The following is a 23,426-nucleotide window of genomic DNA, read 5'->3' as shown; positions in this document are numbered from 1 at the left end:
GGTTTATAATCTTCTCATGCCATGATTTTTGTGTTGGTGGTAGTTTTTGTGAAACGTTTCCATCATAAGGAGATGATTATTCTCCTTTTTCGTGGGTGACCTTGTAATCTGCAGCCCGTATCAGTCTTACACATCCGCCGCTCTTGCAACAGGTAAACATGTCCATGATCTTGCCAGGATACACAAGTGGCTGAGGGCGATTGAGTGACGACCCCCCCAAAAAAAAACATGGTTGAAATAATGACGTGGTTAATTTTGTATTGATGTGATTATCATAATGAAATGGCGTCACATTATAACGTTACACACGAGGTATGTACTTATGTAATACTAGTAACTGAGGTACATTTCCTCGCTGTAAACGAAGGGTTTTTAAACACCCAAGTTCACGTGGAGGAATGTGAGGGCGCCGAGCCTCGCTTGCAGATCGAATAGGGAGGGATAGGAATTCACTTGCTGGTACTCGACACGTGTGTCTTTATCTAGTGACTTAGTGTGTCACTCAGGCACAAATTAAGATATGGGATAGCAAGTGAAGTACCTGATAGTTGCAGTTAAAATACCAGATTGAATCTAAGTACATGATAGTATCAGTTAAAGAGTCTGATAATACTTTGTATTTATCATAGGCTGCCGTCAAGTGCCTCAGTTTGCTCGAGAAGACGTGGAGATTTCTGGAGGTACGAGTCCTTCTCGGACACAGGGAAAGAGAGAGTGGCATCTTGAAAAACTTGTATACACTATGGAGCACTTGGGGGGCGTCTGACTGTACGTGAAGGCGCCCTGGGGCCGACGTACCTAACAATTAAGTATACTCGACCGCCCCCCCCAGAGCTCTCGGCATCACCTCCAATTATTTCCGCCGTAAAACTTGAGGTTGTACCAGATATGAGCCAATTTGCACCCCCCTCCACCTGGCGCGTTGCGTTGTTTTCCATTGTTCGGCTCCCTTTTCGCGTCCTGTTTCTCAGATTACATGGTGTGTTATGGTCCTCACTCTGAGGGAAGTTGGTTATGGCGTAGTTACGCGAGCTGCTTTATCCGCAGGAGGCGCTGCTGCTGCTGGGCACACTCATAACGAACACCACTGTCTAGTGTGTTAACCATCTGTGAATACGTCTAATGCCCACGGAAAGGAACACTTGACTCCTTTTGCACAATGACTTAACCTCTTGAGTACCACACCTTTACCCTTGGTTTCGATGTCTGGACTCAAGTAACTCCTTACAGAGTACGTCGCATCTGCTGGGCTGCTGCTGATATGAACCGACTGCTTCATCAGTGACGCAACAGGCTGACTGCTTGTTGGCCCCACACACACACACGCATGCGGGGATAGAGATAACCTCTTGAAAGCCTATTAAGTTCACTCCCTTGTACACGACGGTACGATCATTTGCCTGGCTCTTGACCTGATCTGTTAGGGTCAGGTCAAAGGCTAGATCATCACGCCCAAGGGTCGTACCCTCATATTCAATGCTCGTATCGTCGTGCTCACGGGTCATACCGTCGTGCTCAAGGGTCATACCGTCGTGCTCAAGGATCATATCGTCGTGTTCAAGGATCATACCGTCGTGCTCAAGGATCGTACCGTCGTGCTCAAGGATCGTACCGTCGTGCTCAAGGATCGTACCGTCGTGCTCAAGAGTCATACCGTAGTGCACAAGAGGTTGAGGGACCAGAGGGAGGAGATGTGTGTGTGTGTGAGTGAGGAACGGTTTGTTTATTGGAGTGGTGGGAGGCTGGGTGTTGTGGTGTAGTAGGTTTGCAGCCGGCCAGCCAGGGCCATCACGCCGGGCAAGAGATCCAGGCAGGATGCTAGCAGGAGCAGCAGCAACAGGATGAAGCGACAAAGTCTTCAGGAGGAAAGTCGTGAGGAGTAACATGTTTACGGTCAAAATGTTTCGTAGGAAATACTTAACTATAGTTATTCTTTTATTTTGTTTTGTTTATCCAAACCCGCCGGTATGGGCGACCTCCCTTGGTGGCAGAGACGCGGTCCTGGCACGTGCAGCCCAGCTGACTGTGTTTACAAGGGCTGTGTTGTGTTGAGGGGCCTTGACAAACTACGTAGTGAACGCATACTCTGCTGCTCATATTACATGACACATAACGAGGGGGGGCCTCCTGCCGCAGTGTGGAGGAGGAGGATGAGGGGTCATTTCGGGTCATGTGTGGTCGTCGACACGTTGGCATAACCCTCGAATTAAAGACGGTCACTCGTCACCTCGTGAGGTAACACACACACCGACCGACACCAACCAGTTCTTGCCGTGGTTTAGCGATCTTGAAAACAAAAATAAAGATATCGTTTGGACGAGAGTAGGAAAGAACCGCTGAGGGATGATGGTTGTGTGACGCGTGGAACACACGGGACTCCTCATGATGATGATGGTGGCTGTTGTGTGTGTGTGTGTGTGTGTGGTGGGGAGGATCTCCTTAACGCTCGTATTTAGTATTCTGCTGGGGGGGGGGGGGGGACGCTTGGCTTCTTGTACTGTGGTGTGCCATCGGCCGGGCCAGGGCCATTCAGGCCAGCTCTCGGGGAATTGGACAATATGTTTGGGTTGCGTTTCGTGCATATTTAACCAGACCACTTTGGTGTAGATGATACATATGTGAGCATAGCAGCACGTGACCACTGGTGTCCTTGTAATGTTAACTGTTTCATTCGTTAAATTCACGACTTGCAGCTGTGGGTTAAGTCTGTGTGTGTGTGTGTGTGTCTGTCTGTCTGTGTGTGTGTTTGAAGGCGAGTGGAAGAGGGTCTGTTTTGGTTGGGGGTAGGGCGCGCAGGAGTGTGTGTGTGTTTGGTGGGGGGGAAGTGTGTCGCGTCCTTGCTCCGTCAAGTGGGCTGCCCCGACTTGACTTTTAATTGTTCATTTTTCTTTGGTTGTCGTCTTTGTGAAGCGCACGTACATACCTCAGGCCAGAGTTCCTTACACTCTGTGTCGTGTGAGGACACGTGCCTCAGTGTGAGCCGTCCTGGGTAATGGTGGCAGGAGGAAGGCAGCAAGTGTGCCACCCATCATGAGTGCCACGGTGAGGCACCAGCCCCACCGGGGTTGGTGTCGGCGGCGGCCTCGCTGTATGTGAACCATCGGGGATGTAGGTCGCTGGGCCATCACCCACTCCTCCTCCTCCACCCAGACCCAGCCTAGCTTGGAGGGAGGGAGGGCTGATGACTGAGCAGTAGTTGCTGTGGACACCATGACAGTCAGAACCAAAGGCAGGAAAGGCTAACCATACCCCTGGGCACTGGAGACATTTGTTGACGAACAAAATGCTCGTCGGCTTGTCCTTCACAGTGTTTGTGTGTGTGTGAGAGAGAGAGAGAGAGAGAGAGAGAGAGAGAGAGAGAGAGAGAGAGAGAGAGAGAGAGAGAGAGAGAGAGAGAGATCCCCCCCTCTCCTTCTGTATGCTAGGCCTATCACTGTATCACTGTCTTCGTCCCAGATAGGCTGGTGGGGGAACAGGAGAGCAGCCTAGGGGCCTCACCCAGCTTGGGTGAGCCTGCAGGCGTCGAGGCACCACCCGCTGGAAGGGGGGGGGGGCATTTATTTTACACTAGTGCAGTTCTCAGGAGTGTTGGGCGCTGCTGGTGCAGGAGCCTCGATGTATGGTTAGGTGGTGGTGCGGGAGGAGGGAGTTGGGTGAGGGGCGGGAGTACCTAGTTGTGATGGTGTGGGTGGCGAGGGCCAACCCTCCAGAGGGAGGCCGTGAATGAGGCCCTCTGGACATCACGTTAATGGGAGGACGGTGTCATGTTTCAGAGGCGGCTGCCGACGGCATGAGGCTGCTGCTGGAGAAGGCTGGTGACTGTACACACACTGTGACAAGAAGGAGGAGGAGGAGGAGGAATTGCTGCTCTTGTGTCTGGGATCAGCTCGCAAGAATCTTCGGAGTTGTAGCTGTTGTTATCGGGTGTTGTAGAGGATGAGATAGGGGGAGTTGGTCAGGCAGGTTGTGCGGGGTTGTAGGAGTGAGCTACCTGGCGAAGGCAAGACACTCTTAGGAGGTCGAGTTGCGGATGGAGGTGTTGAAAGTCCGGCTGGCGCCATCCCTGTTCTATTCTCGCTCCTCATAATGGATGGAGATTCGGTGCGTCCCACAGCAAGTCCTGCCTTGATGGGTACAGCGATAGTGTGTGTGTGTGTGTGTGTGTGTGTGTGTGTGTGTGTGTGTGTGTGTGTGTCTCGTCACTCGTCCTGACCTGCAATTGGGTCATTTCCTGGTCCCGCCACTCATTACTGAGTTGAAACTTTTGAGAGTCGCTTTATCCTGTGGTCCCTCAGCGTTTTAGTTTTCATTATCTTTGTTCCTCTTTGGTGTCTTTTCCCTCCTTTTTAGTAACTCAAATGCGACATGGTGGAGGGGGGTAAATATTTACACCGTGAGGGGGGGAAAATAAAGCTGAGACGAGTTTTGCCACGGCTGCCGCGTCACGGTTTGCCAAGGCTCTGGTCTGCAGCTGGGTTGTCAAACAAGGACGAGAGGTCGACATTCACGGACCACCTGAGGCAGGTGGACGGCCACACCACTCACGACACCCCGGGCTCTACCTGGGCTGATCTCATCACGACATTTCCAGTTCCTGTGGTGAACGTTCAGCACAGGTGACCGTAAGGCGTAGGAGGGGTTTATGCCCTCAACCTCGGCCAGTTTATTGTGCCGCTCATCCTCATCCTGTGAGCGGGAGCGCAAAAGGATTACATGGGGTCACAAAGGGTCTTAGTCAAAGACCCCAGTGAGTTGATGTTATACACAAGATGTTACAATTCATAATAGGTATTTCAGTGCATACATTACATAAGTTTCATATGGTAAGTTTTACCGACCAGATGCAAAAAAGTGGATACAAACTAAAAACTTCAGTTATCTTGTTATTAACAATATGATGATGTGACATTTCTTGCAGGGTTTGTTTAGATCAATCCTTTAAAGGCTCCATTTATTTTTTTCCCCCCACATTTTAAGACATAGTGTTTGAGCTTGTGTCCAAACCTTTGACCACAGACTTTACAGTTTACATTATTAACGTCTCCAGTTAGGCCAGAGCGCCAGTAGTAGCTATAGCCTTGTTTTAGTGTAGCAGTTACAACATCATGTAATCTGCTGGTCTTATTACTTTCTCCATCCGTATTGGAGCGTCATGACCTGTGGGACGGCAGTGGTGGAGAGATTTTGATGTTAACAGATTCTGTGAGGTGGTTACGATCTTGAATGTTGGGAGTATATAGTCAGTGTGGAGGTCGTGGTGAACGTGTGGGGGTCGTGGTGAGCGTGTGGGGGTCGTGGTGAGCGTGTGGGGGTCGTGGTAAGCGTGTGGAGGTCGTGGTGAACGTGTGGAGATCGTGGTGAGCGTGTGGGGGTCGTGGTGAGCGTGTGGTGAGCGTGTGGGGGTCGTGGTGAGCGTGTGGTGGTCGTGGTGAACGTGTGGAGGTCGTGGTGAGCGTGTGGGGGTCGTGGTGAGCGTGTGGGGGTCGTGGTGAGCGTGTGGGGGTCGTGGTGAGCGCGTGGGGGTCGTGGTAAGCGTGTGGTGGTCGTGTGTGTGTTTACATCTGACTCGCACACACTTAACAGACTAAGCACGTCCACGTTGCCTGGAGGACGGAGAGAGCGCCACGACTGTCGTGAAGTGGCAGGGGTTGTGTTGGCGTGGACAGTACGGCAAGCAGTCCACAACAGCGAGGGCCAGCACGACGGCGCTGGTCGCTTGACGGGTCACGTATACAACAGTGAGAACTGGATCGCGCACATGGCAAGCATGGCAACGATAATAACTGGGAACAGTATGGCAAGCGTCGCGATGCTCATGTCGTCGCCGGCCAGCCACATCCATGATCACTTGCCACGATAAGAGATACGACACTGGCTGATCGACAGGAGGAGGAGGAGCGCCACAACCATACTTGGGCTGACAAGGCAAGCACCCACAGTGGTAATCGGAGGGTATGGAAGCACCACAGTGATAATCGGAGGGCAAGGCAAGCACCACAGTGGTAATCGGAGGGTATGGAAGCACCACAGTGGTAATCGAAGGGTATGGAAGCACCACAGTGGTAATCGGAGGGTAAGGCAAGCACCACAGTGATAATCGAAGGGTATGGAAGCACCACAGTGGTAATCGAAGGGTATGGAAGCACCACAGTGGTAATCGGAGGGTAAGGCAAGCACCACAGTGATAATCGAAGGGTAAGGCAAGCACCACAGTGGTAATCGAAGGGTAAGGGAAGCACCACAGTGGTAATCGGAGGGTAAGGCAAGCACCACAGTGATAATCGAAGGACAAGGCAAGCACCACAGTGGTAATCGGAGGGTATGGAAGCACCACAGTGGTAATCGGAGGGTAAGGGAAGCACCACAGTGGTAATCGAAGGGCAAGGCAGGCACCACAGTGGTAATCGGAGGGTAAGGGAAGCACCACAGTGGTCATCGAAGGGCAAGGCAAGAACCCACAGTGATAATCGAAGGGTAAGGCAAGCACCCACCGTGATAATCGAAGGATAAGGCAAGCACCCTCATTGGTAATCGAAGGGTAAGGCAAGCACCACAGTGGTAATCGAAGGGTAAGGCAAGCACCCACAGTGATGATATTATGTTAGGGCAAGGACCACAGTGGTAATCGAAGTGTAAGGCAAGCACCCACATTGATAATATTATGTTAGGGCAGGCACCACAGTGGTAATCGAAGGATAAGGCAAGCACCACAGTGGTAATAATATGTTAGGGCCGGCACCACACAGTACTCAACCAGACAAGACCAATACCAGAAAGCTAACTCATGTCTTGTCGTCTGTGTCTTCATTGTTCTGACGTTACTTTCACATTTGTTTCCGACATTCGTAAGTGATCGTAACCCAGATTAACGTAACGTTAGGCTGCGCTGGACTCCGCCTTCTTGTGGTTGCGCTGCGAGTGAAAAGTCACCCTGGGCGAGGCTGCATCGTCATGATGTCGAGGAGGAACTTCACACTCCAAGGGAGTCCATTCTCTCTTGAAGGTGCAGGAGCCCCAAGGAGAGACCCTCTTGAGTATATAATAATGGTAATAATGACTTGTGTATAGAACTCCGACTCCTCGCGTACTGTGTCGTTAAAAAGAAATAGCGCTTAACTACGCTACGCTACGTAATGATATTAAGTGGCAGATTTATCTTGTGCCATTACTGTCATTTTTGTACCCAGTCCCGTCCCATTACGTCCCCATTACTGATCATAAAGGAAATTGCCTCATAGTGACCCAGATGCTCGGGTAATGCCAGCCTTCTCCACTACAGTGTACACACAGCAGAAGGTGGATCCTAGGCTTTGTGCAATATCTCGCAGTGACGTTGGGTTAGATTTAGATTAGACTGGATGCTTAGGTACGGGTAAGTTAGATGTTATGGTGTAAAACTAACTTTAGTTAGACGTTATGTGTAAAACTAAGTTTTAGTTAGACGTTATGGTGTAAAACTAACTTTTAGTTCGATGTTATGGTGTAAAATTAACTTTAGTTAGACGTTATGTGTAAAACTAAGTTTTAGTTTGATGTTATGGTGTAAAACTAACTTTAGTTAGACGTTATGTGTAAAACTAAGTTTTAGTTAGACGTTATGGTGTAAAACTCTTATAAATCATGGAAAATAGGCCACTCGGTCTACGGTATTGCCAGATACCCACCCTCCGCCACGATTCCGTAGGACCGACCCATCCAGACGTCTTGTGGTGAATCAAAGGTACTGAATTTGTCGGTGGGAAAGCTGTATGACTACCATAAAGCCACTACCAGACTAGCCTGGCTACTGGCGGCCAACCAAACCAGTTCCTGGCGGGTGGCAGGGAGGTCCTGGCATGTGGCAGACTCGTTTTTAGGAAGACTTTCACTGTTTGTAGTGAGCGGTTTTGTGTTACGTAGTGATTAAATCCTCGTTCTTCATTTGGATTCCTATTTTCTTCCGTGGATGCGTTGAACTGATTATTTCTTTCGTTTTGAACAGTTCAAAGAGCGTCATTGTTTTTGTAATTACATTAGAAATGCTGATATGTGTATCACGCAGCGTCTTCGTGTTCACGATTAACTGAGAATTGAGCCAGCCCCTTCCTTCCACCAGGTGAAGCCCAGGATATAAACACACACACGTTCCATAAATTTTTACTGTCATGATTAGCCTTAGATTATGCAAAGCGACTCAGAGTTTTAATGAATGAGTGAGTGATGTAGTTAAGGATAATTTCGTGTCTTTAACCGTTTGATATAAGATAATAAATGAGTTATTGTAGGTTACCCATCTGGTCACTTCTTTCCTCTTATTTTTATGTTAGCTGAGACGGAGCGGCCAACTGAAGACCTGATCAAGACCATCCCATTAACGCTATCTTCTTCTTCATACATGTTTGCCATTTCCCACGTTAGCGAGGTAGCGTTAAGAACAGAGGACTGAGCCTTAGAGAGAATATCCTCACTTGGCCCCCTTCTCTGTTACTTCTTTTTGGAAAACTAAAAACAGGAGGGGAGGATTTTCAGCCCCTCTCTCCCACCCCTTTTAGTCGCCTTCTACGAGGCGCAGGGGAAACATGGGAAGTATTTTTTCTCCCCTATCCCTAGGTATATATATATATATATATATATATATATATATATATATATATATATATATATATATATATATATATATATATGTGGTAATTGTGACATCGGTTATGAAGCACTTCATGAAATGATTTTTGTGTACAACTTTTTCGTAGACTACTATTGGGGGAAATTCCTCTTTAATTTTAGTGGGATATTTCTCCTCCTGATATACTTCTGATGTGGGTATAACGGGTGATGATAATTTCCTTTGATATTTCTCTTGTTTTCAATGTTTTTTGTAAGATAAACCTCATGCTTGTTGCCCCTATAGTAGCCATTGTTGATATTCTCACTTAACATCATAATTTTTGTACTGAAATTTCTGTAGCCAGGTGGCGGGAGACCCGAGTGGTCATTTGATAGCCAAACCATGTTTTGTAGCTGGGGTTAGAAGTTACCAAATAACTCAGATTGTACGAGACGTGTGAAGTTTGACGTGGACCGTGATAACCAGTTCTAACAAACCTGTTTGGCTCTCTCCCTCCCTGGCAGACTGGAGTGAGGCAGGACGTAAAGAAGAGAATTGAGGACATTCGTCTGTTGGAGTCGAGAAAGTCGGCCCGCCTTGCTGACCAAGACACGGACTTCGCGAAGCTCGCCGACATGTCCACCGACCGCAAGGATCGCAAACCCTCGCAGACTATTGATGTTCCCGCGCCCTCTGGCGTCCCAGGGTGAGTTGATGGTTGTGTTTGGAGATGCTCGAAGATATTTGAATATCTCTGTCTACTGTGTACGTAGTGACGGCATCTCGTAGTAAAGTATTTAGTGTTGAAAGAGTCTGGATCTTAAGTATTATCGAAGACTAAGCATCTTGGTGTTTATGAATGTGTGGATGTGACCGATTCAGTATCCTAGTCTTGTGTGTGCTAACACTTTGTGAGATAGTGAGGGCTACATCGTGCAGGTAATAGTTGTGAGGATGAAATGATGCTGATTAAAGGGAATTGATTGTCATAATGAAATCGGAGGAGGTCAAGATAGCTCTGTGAGGCATTGTGAGATCAGATGAGGTGTGGCAGCAGGAGGCCCAGGTTGCTGTGCTGGGGCATTGTGAGATCAGATGAGGCGTGGCAGCAGGAGGTCCAGGTTGCTGTTTGGTGCATCGTGAAGTCAAGTTGAGGCGTGGCAGCAGGAGGCCCATTTTTTTCTCTGCTGGGGAATTGTGAGTTTAGATGAGTTGTGGCAGCGGGAGGTCTCGCTGGCTTTGCTAGGTGTATTTGGAGGTCAAATGAGATGTGGCAGTGTAGGAGGTTCAGTTTTGGCTTTGCTGGGTATGATGGGGACAGATGAGACGTGGCAGAAAGAGGACCACCACCTTTTCCTCCTCACGTAGGGCATTGTGAGGTCAGTTGAGGTATGGCAGAAGCATCCTTCGAGTTCTTTCTGTGAACGTCTGTACTCCACCTGCACAGTGCAAGAGTTGTATGGACTTCAAGTCCGCCAGAAACGTGTCTGAAGCCTTGATATTCCTGTTAGTCGAGTACATCCTGATATTCCTGTTGATCTAGTAGACTGGTGTTTGTTTTCCACATCATTAACAAGCCATGATGGTCTGCTACATTTTCGGTATCCATTATAGTTTTGTGTTTCGTTATCCTTGGTAGATTAGTTTTCGAGTATCCTTGGTAACCTATTGATTAATCCTGACATGCTTGTAATAACGTAGTCCCGCTCAGTCATTGATAGTCTGGATCGTTTCGAATCCCAAATAGCGTAGGTTCACATTTGAAATCCTGTAGCCTAGTTTGATCTCGAAGTATTTTGTAGCCTAGTCTGAAATGGGATCTGTGTTAGTTTGATTTAATCCCTAACAGTATGCAAGGTCCGTTTGGAAATCCATGAATGCCCATTACATGTGGAAATCCATGTAGCTTCAGTGATTTGTAATTATTGTATTTTTTTCGTGACAAAGCAGACATTTCTGTCGCGTTTAAGGAAGTGTGGGTCATGGCGGCTTTGAGTAGCGAATACAAAGACACCCATGGAATGACAATGGTAGATGCGGAATCAATTACATTATTATTATTATTATTATTACTATTATTATTATTATTATTATTATTATTATTATTATTACTATTATTATTATTATTACTATTATTATTATTGTTATTATAATTATTATTGTTATTGTTATTATTATTATTATTAATTATTATTATTATTATTGTTATTATTATATAACTTCTTAAGGGGCACATCCACCTTCAGGGCTACATGTCAGTAGCAGGGTAAGGGTGGACTCCTTTGGAGAAAGTGAGAAGTTGGAGGAGACAGTGTACTCCGTTGATCATACAACCTCACCCAAGATGACATTCCAGAGTCACCGTGAACGGAACCTCGAGCAGGCAGAGCCAGGTAGCGCCCTCACAGTCCCCTGTGGCCTTATTGCATGGCTAGGTAACAAATGTGTTAGTCATTGAAGTTTTGGGATTGCCACCTGATCGTAGCCAAATTTATATGGTGAAATAAAAAATGTCATTATTGACCAGTGTAACGTTATAATTGATAACTGGTCACAGAGCATATACAATAACTTATTGATTCAATATTTGGAAGAGAATCTACATTTTTTTAATGACGTCACACCGTCCCCATTTAGCATCTGTTAGTTTGTGGAGAATAAAGTAAATATGGAGAATGAACTGGGTCTAAACAAACTCTGGTGGTCAGTGAGGTATAGTTAATGCTGATTTTTATTAAGATAAGCGTGTCAGAACATTTGCATAATAGAATAAAGCGTGTCAGAACATTTGCATAATAGAATAAAGCGTGTCAGAACATTGGCATAATAGAATAAAGCGTGTCAGACCATTTGCATAATAGAATAAAACGTGTCAGACCATTTACATAATAGAAAAAGCGTGTCAGAACATTTGCATAATAGAATAAAGCATGTCAGACCATTTACATAATAGAAAAAGCGTGTCAGAACATTTGCATAATAGAATAAAGCGTGTCAGACCATTTGCATAATAGAAAAAGCGTGTCAGACCATTTACATAATAGATTAAAGCGTGTCAGACCATTTACATAATAGAAAAAGCGTGTCAGAACATTTGCATAATAGAATATAGCGTGTCAGAGCATTTGCATAATAGAAAAAGCGTGTCTGACCATTTACATAATAGATTAAAGCGTGTCAGACCATTTACATAATAGAAAAAGCGGGTCAGAACATTTGCATAATAGAATAAAGCGTGTCAGAACATTTGCATAATAGAAAAAGCGTGTCTGAACATTTGCACAATAGATTAAAGCGTGTCAGAACATTTGCATAATAGAATAAAGCGGGTCAGAACATTTGCATAGTAATAGTTAAGAAATATCTTGCGTGAAGATTGGTGCACAAAGAGGCTCACAAAACCAGTATGATTTGCTTGGCCGAGGGAGGGAAGGAGGGAAGGTCAAGGCTTCGGTACTGAGGTTCACCCGGAGCGCAGTTCCGGTGTCGAGGCAGAGATGGCGGTGGCGGCGCGGGGCACAAAGGACTAATTAACTCCAGATTACGAGTGGCGATGTAGATGAGCGGAAATGATAATTAAGGGCCGAGGATCACCTTACGCTAATCGTCATTTTGACCCGTGTTTCTTCTGGGTAACCTGATCCCTCTCTCCCGGGGCCCCGACACTTGACGTAACCCAGCCTCTCCTGGGTTAGTGTGGGTCATGGTATGGTAATGAGGATTTACATACGCGGAGGAGGTGGAAGACGGGGGCTTGAAGTGGTGGTGGCCAGACTCGCGCTCACAACAGCAGGTCGTTCACCCGTGACCCATGATTCACCCTCAGTGATAAACGTTATCTCCAGATCCCTGTGTGTGTGTGTGTGTGTGTGTGTGTGTGACCTTGGCTGATCCAGTGAACCCGAGCTTCGTCCGCCGTATAGATTATGTACCATGCCTCCTGCCATACTGACTGACCCTTCATATGAACCACAACACAATATCGGATACAATGATACAGTTCTTAATTTCCCTCACACATTTTCACGACTTCATCTGCCCACCGTAGATAGTGTGGCCGACCTCTTGTGAAGATAATCTTGTGCCGTGGTGTTGCTGGGCTCAGCCGCCTTGCAAGGGTGGGTGACACTGCTGGGGGGATAAAGTCACCATTGACGAGAGTGTGTCGTCAGAAGGACAATCTCGACCAATAACTTTTCACTCTGAATGAGTATACATTTCCCTGCTACTGAAAGTAGCGCAGCCTTGGCTGGAGAAGCCTTTGTAAAGGCCTTGGATAACACCAGGACTCTTTCAACGAAATTGATTCCAAAAGATATAGAAATTATTTTGCGGTTTTCGGATTCCATTGGAGCTCTGTAGATGAGTGAGTGCACACTGTCTTTAGCTAGCGAGAGTAGAGGTGAGTGTGTATAGGCGTAGGTAGAGCGAGGAGGGAGTGCGGGTGTGAGTGAGGCATCCAGGGCAGGCGCATTACAAACTGTGTTGTGTTCGGATAGCCTAACGTTCTTCAAGAAGTGAGGCCACACATACATACGTACCTCCCTAGTGGTGTTAAGTGGCCACATCACCTGCAGTACCAGGGTAGGGGCGTCAGCAACAAGTGTGTTGTGGCCACAACCCTGGGGGTGTGTGTGTGTCGATGATAACATGTGGTACAGCGGCACGTATCGGGCCTGTGGTTGGTTAGGTTTTCTGTCCGGTCGACCGTTCTTCCCCTGCCCGGATGGATACTCTTGTTGTCCCCCCAACTCAGCTGTGTGCTCCCTCTCCTCACTACTTTATTACTTCCACCCGCTGTCTTTGCCTTTGTCCCCCCCCCCCCCCCCCAAACACACACACACACACACACACACACACACACACACACACATATATATATATATATATATATATATATATATATATATATATATATATATATATATATATATATATATAATATATATATATATATATATATATATATATATATAATATATATATATATATATATATATATATATATATATATATATATATATATATATATATATATATATATGGGGATAGGGGATTAAGAATACTTACCACGTATTCCCTGCGTGTCGTAGAAGGCGACTAAAAGGGGAGGGAGCGGGGGCTGGAAATCCTCCCCTCTCGTTTTTTTTTTTTTTTTTTTCCAAAAGAAGGGACAGAGAAGGGGGCCAGGTGAGGATATTCCCTCAAAGGTCCAGTCCTCTGTTCTTAACGCTACCTCGCTAATGCGGGAGATGGCGAATAGTATGAAAGAAAGAAAGAATATATATATATATATATATATATATATATATATATATATATATATATATATATATATATTTATATATATATATATATATATATATATATATATATATATATATATATATATATATATATATATAATTCTTTTCATACTACTCGCCATCTCCCGCGTTAGCGAGGTAGCGTCAAGAACAGAGGACTGGGCCTTTGCAGGAAATCCACACTTGAGTGTCGCTCACAAACAGTATAACCACACACCACCCCACTCAGCGTACCAGGTTTAGCAACCTTAACCAATTGGTGCCTTGCGTTATTGACGTAAAATTAAAGATAAACGTACTAAAGTGAAGACCTGACTCTTTTTTTTTTTCTGCTGTAATTTTAGTTTGATAACTTTACCAACTCAACACTTGCTATGATTTGGGCCGGATACACGTATACAGGACCAGCTGGTGTGACTATGAGGCCAGTTACGTAGGTTGGGCGGAGGAGCCGAGTTTTTCACTACTGGTTGGGTCCGTGACCATGTATATGGACAGTAGAGTGATGTATGGTAGGTTGCACAAGGCAGGCTGAAAGCCTTCCGTGTTTTGTTTTTGTTTTTCGCCCATTAAACCTAACCGTTATTACGAGTTGACTTTGAGTTCCTCGCATAAGGACGGGAGGGGAAGAAACCCCCACCACAAGTGTGGGTTGGTGTCGTCTCTCTCTTTTCACGGTATTGAGAGAGAGAGAGAGAGAGAGAGAGAGAGAGAGAGAGAGAGAGAGAGAGAGAGAGAGAGAGAGAGAGAGAGCGAGCAGCAGCAGCAGTACGTAGGTAAGTTAGAGAGGTGGTTGAGGATCCGTAAGTAGTTACGAGTAAGTTAGTACGTTTGTCCAGGTGAGAGGGAGTGCCACACTGTGCCAGGGCGTCGCGTTTGTGCCGCACCACTGGATCACTTCCTCATTGTCAGGTTTTCTCACACTATTGAAAGTCGAGTCATTGGCTTTTTTGTTGTTGTGGACGACGCGTGCCGAGCAGTCTGCCATTATGGCTGAAACTGATTCACGGTATATTAACAGATTGAGTTTGTTTTTTGGTCCTTTTCTTTTTTTTTTTAGGGTCTGTGGAGGTGGCCTTATATTTTTTTTGGGGGGGAGGGGGTTTGCTGAGGTGGTTCTTTTTTTAGGGTATGCGGAGGTGGTTCTATCTAGGGTTTGCGGAGGTGGTCCTATATTTTAGCGGCGGTCTGCGGAGGTGGTTTTGATTTTTAGGGTCTGTGGAGGGGGGTCCAAATTTTCTGTAAGGTCCGTCGAATGGAGGAGATCTTCCTTTTTTTTTTAGGGTCTGCGGAAGTGGTCCAAATTTTCTGTAAGGTCTGCGGAAGGTGGGGGGTCTTCTTTTTTTTTTCCAGGGTCTGCGGAAGGTGGTCGTATTACCTTCCCGCCGTATCCTAGGTGAACCTGGTGAGTGGAGTGTGTGTACGCCGCGTGAGAGAGTAACCCAGACATCACCTCAAGTTTCCCTGTGGTAAGGTTTACGCCGTGCTCGGCGGCCGGCCCTGGCTGCTGCAGGCCTGGGAGATCCGCTAAAAGACAAGATGAGACGAACGGTTTGGGCGGCGCCTGTGAGGCTGGGTGCCGGCCTTGGGAGGTGTGTCGGACGCCGCCCTTAAGGGGTGGGTACCCGGCCGCCGGCGTACCGGCCTCCTTGGCCTGGCGACGTGACTCCTGCTTTGTCTGGCTACCTGCCGGCCGCCCGGGACGCTGATCTGGGCTCTAGACGTCATCACTACGTCATCGTCTTGCTACGTCACTTCTGTCTTTGCTGCGTCAGTGGTGACGTTTGGTCTTGCTGTGTCAGTGGGGCCGTGTATACAGTCTTGCTGTGTCACTACATAGTTGTCTGTCGCTAAGGGTTGTCTGTCTCTCACGCCTCATTGCGGAGTCGTCTTAAGTTGACTCACGTCTTTTAGTTGTACCTGGGATAATCTAATGTTGTCTTTTCACGTCATTACGGAATATCGTGACGTCACTACCTTTTCTTGGTTAGGTTACTCGTCTTGGTTACATATGGTTGTCGTAATAGGTTAGGTTAGGTTAATGTGGATGAGCGGGGTAGCGCCAGGAATGGATGAAGGCAAGCATGAGTATGTACATTTGTATATATGTACATGTCTCTGTGTATGTCTATGTTGATATGTATGTGTATTTTTAATTTTCCAAAAGAAGGAACAGAGAAGGGGGCCAAGTGAGGATATTCCCTCAGAGGCTCAGTCCTTTGTTCTTAACGCTACCTCGCTAACGCGGGAAGTGGCGAATAGTATGAATATATATATATATATATATATATATATATATATATATATATATATGTGTGTGTGTGTGTGTGTGTGTGTGTGTGTGTGTGTGTGTGTGTGTGTGTGTGTGCGTGCGTGCGTGCGTGTGTGTGTGTGTGTGTGTGTGTGTGTGTGTGTGTGTGGATGGGCCATTCTTCGTCTGTTTCCTGGCGCTACCTCGCTGACGCGGAAAACAGTGAGTCCATCTTTCCCCTGCTACTGAAAGTAGAGCAGCCTCGAAGCTGTGGCAGCCCCATCAGTGAAGGGGTCCTGGGTGTTATTTATTAATAGTGAATAATTAATACAGAAAGGTCTCAAAAGCTTTGTAGGTACGGTCCATAATTAGCCATTAACACACACACACACACACAAGGCTGGAGATTAATTATCTCACTGATTGATCATTAATTCATTGATTATGCAACGTTCTCTTTTGGTAGACTGTATTTCCGGAACTGTTTTTTCCTTTTGGAACACTGTGGTGATATTTCCCGCGGCGAGGCCGGAGTGAGGGAGGGAGTGAGTGAGTGTGGCGTGTAGTGAGACGGTGGGGTATTGGCGCTGGTTGTGGCGTTCACCGGTGCCCTGCGTCTGCCTGTGTAGATCATCGAACCTGTGTTCGATGATGCCACTGACATTGGCACCGGCTGGACCCCTTAAGTCTCAGTGCCACGAGTCCCTTTAATAATTCACTAACCTCGTGACATTTAGCGAGTCAGCGTCCGGGGGGGTCTACCAGGGAGAGAGGTGCACGTTGAAGGTCGTCCATGTGTGTGTTTACCTCCCAGGTCACTAACCTCGGCTATCAGTTGGTGGTGCCTCGGACCTCTGTGGTGGGTGGCTCGCTCTGCCCTGCCGCTCTTGACCACGGGACCAGGTGGCGTGTCCTCTGCCACAGTTGACGTGGGACCAGGTGGCTTGTCCTCTGCCACAGTTGACGTGGGACCAGGTGGCGTGTCCTCTGCCACAGTCGACGTGGGACCAGGTGGCTTGTCCTCTGCCACAGTTGACGTGGGACCAGGTGGCGTGTCCTCTGCCACAGTTGACCACGGGACCAGGTGGCGTGTCCTCTGCCACAGTTGACGTGGGACCAAGTGGCGTGTCCTCTGCCACAGTTGGCGTGGGACCAGGTGGCGTGTCCTCTGCCACCGTTGACGTGGGACCAGGTGGCGTGTCCTCTGCCACAGTTGACGTGGGACCAGGTGGCGTGTCCTCTGCCACAGTTGACGTGGGACCAGGTGGCGTGTCCTCTGCCACAGTTGACGTGGGACCAGGTAGCGTGTCCTCTGCCACAGTTGACCACGGGACCAGGTGGCGTGTCCTCTGCCACAGTTGACGTGGGACCAGGTAGCGTGTCCTCTGCCACAGTTGACCACGGGACCAGGTGGCGTGTCCTCTGCCACAGTTGACGTGGGACCAGGTGGCGTGTCCTCTGCCACAGTTGACGTGGGACCAGGTGGCGTGTCCTCTGCCACAGTTGACGTGGGACCAGGTGGCGTGTCCTCTGCCACAGTTGACATGGGACCAGGTGGCGTGTCCTCTGCCACAGTTGACGTGGGACCAGGTGGCGTGTCCTCTGCCACAGTTGACGTGGGACCAGGTGGCGTGTCCTCTGCCACAGTTGACGTGGGACCAGGTGGCGTGTCCTCTGCCACAGTTGACAAGGGAGTGCTCATGATAGGCCACAGCTGGCTCTATGATTATTGCTAATGGTGTCAGGCAGTGTTACCGGTGTCAGGCAGTGTTACCGGTGTCAGGCAGTGTTACTGGTGTCAGGCAGTGTTACCGATGTCAGGCAGTGTTACTGGTGTCAGGCAGTGTTACTGGTGTCAGGCAGTGTTACTGGTGTCAGGCAGTGTTACTGGTGTCAGGCAGCGTTACTGGTGTCAGGCAGTGTTACCGATGTCAGGCAGTGTTACCGATGTCAGGCAGTGTTACCGATGTCAGGGAGTGTTACTCATACCGTCATTTATCCCAGCACTAGTGTCGCCTGTGCTGTACACCCTCTCTAACACTAGGACTGATTAATGTAATAATGCACCCACCCCAACACAGATATTAACATGTACTGTACGCCCTCCGCCAGCATTATTCCTGCTTGGGTCGTACGCTCCCACACTCGTATTACATGTTGCTGGACGCGCCACAAATACGTTGCGTAATTTGTTTATCGGCTGAAAAAATTGTCAGGCCAAACGAGCATCGCGAAGGGTTGTGCGTCCCTTTGATTTACACCAACGGTGGACGACGTACGACCAGGCATTGTTGAGTGAAGAAGGATAGATTAGGGTGTGAGGTCGGTGCCCTCCCAAGGCAGCGGCAGTGAACATCGACCAGCCTGGCAATGACCCTGAAAAATGAGTTGACGTTCACTCCCCCACACTTCACATTCCCTCCCCACACTTGACATATTGGACATTTTGTAGGTTGTTTTTATCATTATGGTAAAGATAACATGTACCATCTTAATGAGGCTGCCGATTTGTGTTTATGAATCGTATATTGTCACACACAGCATGACTGCTGCTTCTCTGTATTGCTTTAATCATAACACCCACCCACACACACACACACACACACACACACACACACACACACACACACACACACACGATATATATACATATATATATATATATATATGTATATATATATATATATATATATATATATATATATATATATATATATATATTTTTTTTTTTTTTTTTTTTTTTTTTTTCTCTCCAAAAGAAGGAACAGAAGGGGCCAGGTGAGGATATCCCAGAAAAAGCCTAGTCCTCTGTTCTTAACGCTACCTCGCTAACGCGGGAAATGGCGAATAGTTTAAAAGAATATATATATATATATATATATATATATATATATATATATATATATATATATATATATATATATATATATATATATATATATGTATAAACATGAAATTGTGTATTAAACAGGTTCATGAGACGGTTACAGCCGGTAAACTTGGTCGAGGGAGCCCGAACCATCCGCTTTAGATCTAGCCTAGCCAGAGCGGTAGGCTTCTATCTGGTGTGGCTATTTATATTCTGTGCTGGGAAGTAATTAGTTGCTGGTGGCATGAGGGGGAGGGAAGTATGCGTTTGTGTGATGGTCAAAGTTTAAAATTTTGCTCGTGTGTTGTAAAAATTTCATGTTTATTCACAAGTAAAGTATTAAGGGTGGAGTTGGGCTCCGCTGGTTTTCTGGCTTAATTTGGCGGATTCGGGTAAATGGCGTGTCAGGCCTCAATTTTTTATTGATAGACCACACGGGCGACTGAGGCCCTAATCTTGGACATCTCATTAACAATATATATATATATATATATATATATATATATATATATATATATATATATATATATATATATATATATATATATATATATTATACCTGGGGATAGGGGAGAAAGAATACTTCCCACGTATTCCCTGCGTGTCGTAGAGGCGACTAAAAGGGGAGGGAGCAGGGGGCTGGAAATCCTCCCCTCTTTTTTTTTTCTAATTTTCCAAAAGAAGGAACAGAGAAGGGGGCCAGGTGAGGATATTCCATCTAAGACCCAGTCCTCTGTTCTTAACGCTACCTCGCTAATGCGGGAAATGGCAAATAGTATGAAATATATATATGTATATATATATATATATATATATATATATATATATATATATATATATATAAATATATATATATATATATATATATATATCCTAGTAAGAAATGCCAGTCGTAACACCACGGAAGTCCAGTAGATATGGTTACGTCAAGTCGTATACGTAATGTCCTTGTCATTTCATATTCCTCAGTATTGCATATTCCTCATTATTGATCTGTGACATTAGTGTAGTGATATGAGACTTGTACTGCCGTGACAACCATGACACATTTAGGGTACTGAGGAGGGAGTGCTTTGAGGGAAGACACTCTTTTCTGACTGTACAGACGTCTTTATCATAAGTATAGACATACTTCTTTGTTGAGACTGGTCATTTGCAGCATAAGGCGATACATTGTTTCATAAGACTGTTGTAAATAGTGTAGGAAGATAGATGTGTTCTCGAGAACCTTAGTAAAGAATTTGGAGTCTTTTGCTCATATGGATAGTATTGTGTTAAAAGATATGAAATAATATGTATATATAATCACCACTTGACGAAGTGGAATACAGTTTTGTCAGGGATATTCTCGCTTCGGAAGGACCCATCATTTCCCTGCTACTGGTTGAACTGCAGCCTCAAATTATCAAGAAATTCATCTAAGTGGTCTTGGTGGTTTACGATACAGTAATAAGTATTACCAGTTAAATTGCCTTGTTCGGTACATACGTAACGACCGAGTTTCTGAACTCGTTTTCTGTTAGATTGAAGAACATGGATTGAACAGCTTATTTTCCGTTGAGGCAAAAGAGCTTAGAATGTTTTAATTCTCTGAAAGGTCAGACTTGCTGGAAAAGGTCATAAGTTGTGTGGTGCTGGCGTGTCTGGTCGTTGGTGGTGGGTTGGGGGAGGTGGAGGAGCAAGTGGCCAATCCCAAGGGGCACCTGTTGATGTAATCAGTTTCATAAGAATCAAGGTCATTGACACTGATCGCCAGTGCACTCTCATGGCCTCGGTACATTCGCCACGTCATTCTAAACTGTTAACTACACGTATGTGTGGTGAGGTGGGAAAGGGACACCTGACTCATTTACCGCTGCTGGTAACACCTGTGCTGGGCCTGTGACGTGGTGATCACGTCAGGGAATACCCCAACTCAACCCACACACCCGGTTCTCAGAAGCGGCGGCGCGTCTCCTGAGCTGCTATCATCGCTGAGTGGTGGTCTGGTGTGGGCAGATAGATAAGCCAGGGTGCAGTGTGTTCCTGTCTGCTCACACCCAACGACAATGATACTAGCAACAGTAGATGCAGAACGTGTCCATCGCTAGATCACGTTTAAGAATGGAGTCGTCTACTGTCATACAAGCGGGAACATTAATAGGGTTCACTTTACATTATTAGCCATTGAAAGGGGTTCCCACTGACGCTCACTAAAGGTTTCATACGTCCAGAATTCCATCGAGTGTGTCGTGTTTTGTTCTGCCTGCATCGCAGCACGCAGGGGAGCTAAGGACGAAGACAAGAGGGACGTGGCTCGCATGTTGCTACATCCACGTCAGCTGGGGAGGGAGGGAGGAGCGGCATAGCCTCACTTGAGCGAGATATCTCGTTCCGGGAATGTTAACCGAAACTCCGTAGTGAAATCACTCTTTGAGGTGATGGCCTGTTGCTAGAATGTTGTGTGCCACTTGGTGTGTCGTGTCCACTGTCAGGGTTTGACATCCCGGTTGGACATTGTTTAGGTTGAACTGCCCCTCTTAGCGTGAAGGATAGAACACCTTGATTGCCCATCGTGTGGCTGTCGGTAATTAGGGTGCCCCCAGGGCAGCCTTGCTGATAGGTTGTTAGCCGGTGGTGGTGGTGGTGGTAGGCCATTGGTAGAGAAGTGCTGTTAAATTGGAGGTGGGTATGGGGTAAGGAGGGAGGGGCTGTGTGTGATAGTATGACACGTTCTTTCATGGTTGATGGGCAGGTAGGTACTGCTGACACGTGGTGTTGATCGAGAGTGTAGTGCTGTGTTGGTGGGAAGGCGTTGTCAGGGGGTTGGTGGAAGGCGTTGTCAGGGGGTTGGTGGAAGGCGTTGTCACTGGGTTGGTGGAAGGCGTTGTGAGGAGGTTGGTGGAAGGCGTTGTCAGGGGGTTGGTGGAAGGCGTTGTCACTGGGTTGGTGGAAGGCGTTGTCAGGGGGTTGGTGGAAGGCGTTGTCAGGGGGTTGTTGGAAGGCGTTGGAAGGGGGTTGGTGGAAGGCGTTGTGAGGAGGTTGAGGGAAGGCGTTGTCAGGGGGTTGATGGAAGGCGTTGTGAGGAGGTTGAGGGAAGGTGTTGTCAGGGGGTTGGTGGAGGCCTTATATCACGTGGGTATCGTAAGAGAGAGAGAGAGAGAGAGAGAGAGAGAGAGAGCATGTAGTCAGTGGGGGCACTGGTGTGGGTTTTGTGTGGTGGTTGGTGAAGACATCTGATGGTCACTGGGGATGTCTTATCTGTTGGTCGGTTGGATCCGTGCTCATGGGGAGCCATTGTCTCATAGGTAGGAGGGAGAGCCACTCTTTCTTTGGAGAGAGAGAGAGAGAGAGAGAGAGAGAGAGAGAGAGAGAGAGAGAGAGAGAGAGAGAGAGAGAGAGAGGGGTGTCTTAGTTGGTCAGAGAGAGGGAGGTAGCCATTAACCTTGCCATTATATATTTCGGAAGCTTTTTTAACTCAAGGTCCTGCCTGTATACACCTCACTTACAGACGCCCACATAACAGGTTGAAACATAAAGACTAACTAGTGTTCGTGAAGGAGGAGGAGGAGCGAACCCAGCCCTCGTGTGTGTGTGTGTGTGTGTGGCGGGTGGGGGAAGGTTTACACGTGGTGACGTCACGCACTGCCTGAGGGGTCCCGGGTGGCCGCTTGCACCCAAGGTGTTTTTGTGTTGCTGGACCGGCCGCTTGGTGGCCACCCTGCCTGCCTGCCTCCCTGCTGCTTCTGTTGCTTGCCTTCGGTCACTGATGGTGCGACCCCTCACTGCTCATGCTGTGGCTCGAGGCGCTGCATGGCGGGCGTCACTGCCGCTCACCCGTTGTACCATTGTGACCCTTCCCCAAGGTGTGCGATTCACTTAAATGTTAGTCGTGTTGTATTTCCCAGTGTACAGGTTATGATTCGGTTGTAATTACCTGCTTTTACTGTACAGGGGAGGATGTATACACTCGTGGGGCCCCACATTTTGTGAGTTTGTTATGACCTCTTTGTCCTGGAGGTCATGACCTATTTATACTGTACGGGGAGATCATGACCTATTTGTACTGTACGGGGAGGTCATGATCTATTTGTGCTGTACGGAGAGATCATGACCCACTTGTACTATATTGAAGGTCATGACCTATTTATACTGCACGGGGTGGTCATGACCTATTTGTACTGTACGGGGAGGTCATGACCTATATGTACTGTACGGGGAGATCATGACCTATTTGTACTGTACGGGGAGGTCATGACCTATATGTACTGACGGGGAGATCATGACCTATATGTACTGTACGGGGAGATCATGACCTATATGTACTGTACGGGGAGGTCATGACCTATATGTACTGTACGGGGAGATCATGACCTATATGTACTGTACGGGGAGGTCATGACCTATTTGTACTGTACGGGGAGGTCATGACCTATA

At 47.1% G+C, this 23,426-nt stretch overlaps 1 protein-coding gene across 2 annotated transcripts in view; it reads left to right on the top strand.

Moving 5' to 3' along the window:
- Positions 1 to 23,426, top strand: part of Glut4EF (Glucose transporter 4 enhancer factor) — a 272,519-nt gene that overhangs the window by 23,582 nt on the left and 225,511 nt on the right. For both annotated transcript variants that reach the window (XM_071694507.1, XM_071694506.1), the window contains exon 2: positions 9,109 to 9,290. In XM_071694507.1, the coding sequence (XP_071550608.1) occupies positions 9,109 to 9,290 (182 nt within the window). The remainder of the gene's footprint in view (positions 1 to 9,108; positions 9,291 to 23,426) is intronic.

Source organism: Panulirus ornatus, chromosome 57, assembly GCF_036320965.1.
Source record: "Panulirus ornatus isolate Po-2019 chromosome 57, ASM3632096v1, whole genome shotgun sequence".
NCBI classification, from domain to species: Eukaryota; Metazoa; Arthropoda; class Malacostraca; order Decapoda; family Palinuridae; genus Panulirus; species Panulirus ornatus.
Note: the sequence above shows the minus strand (reverse complement) of the source record. Positions and strands in the feature narration are given on the sequence as shown.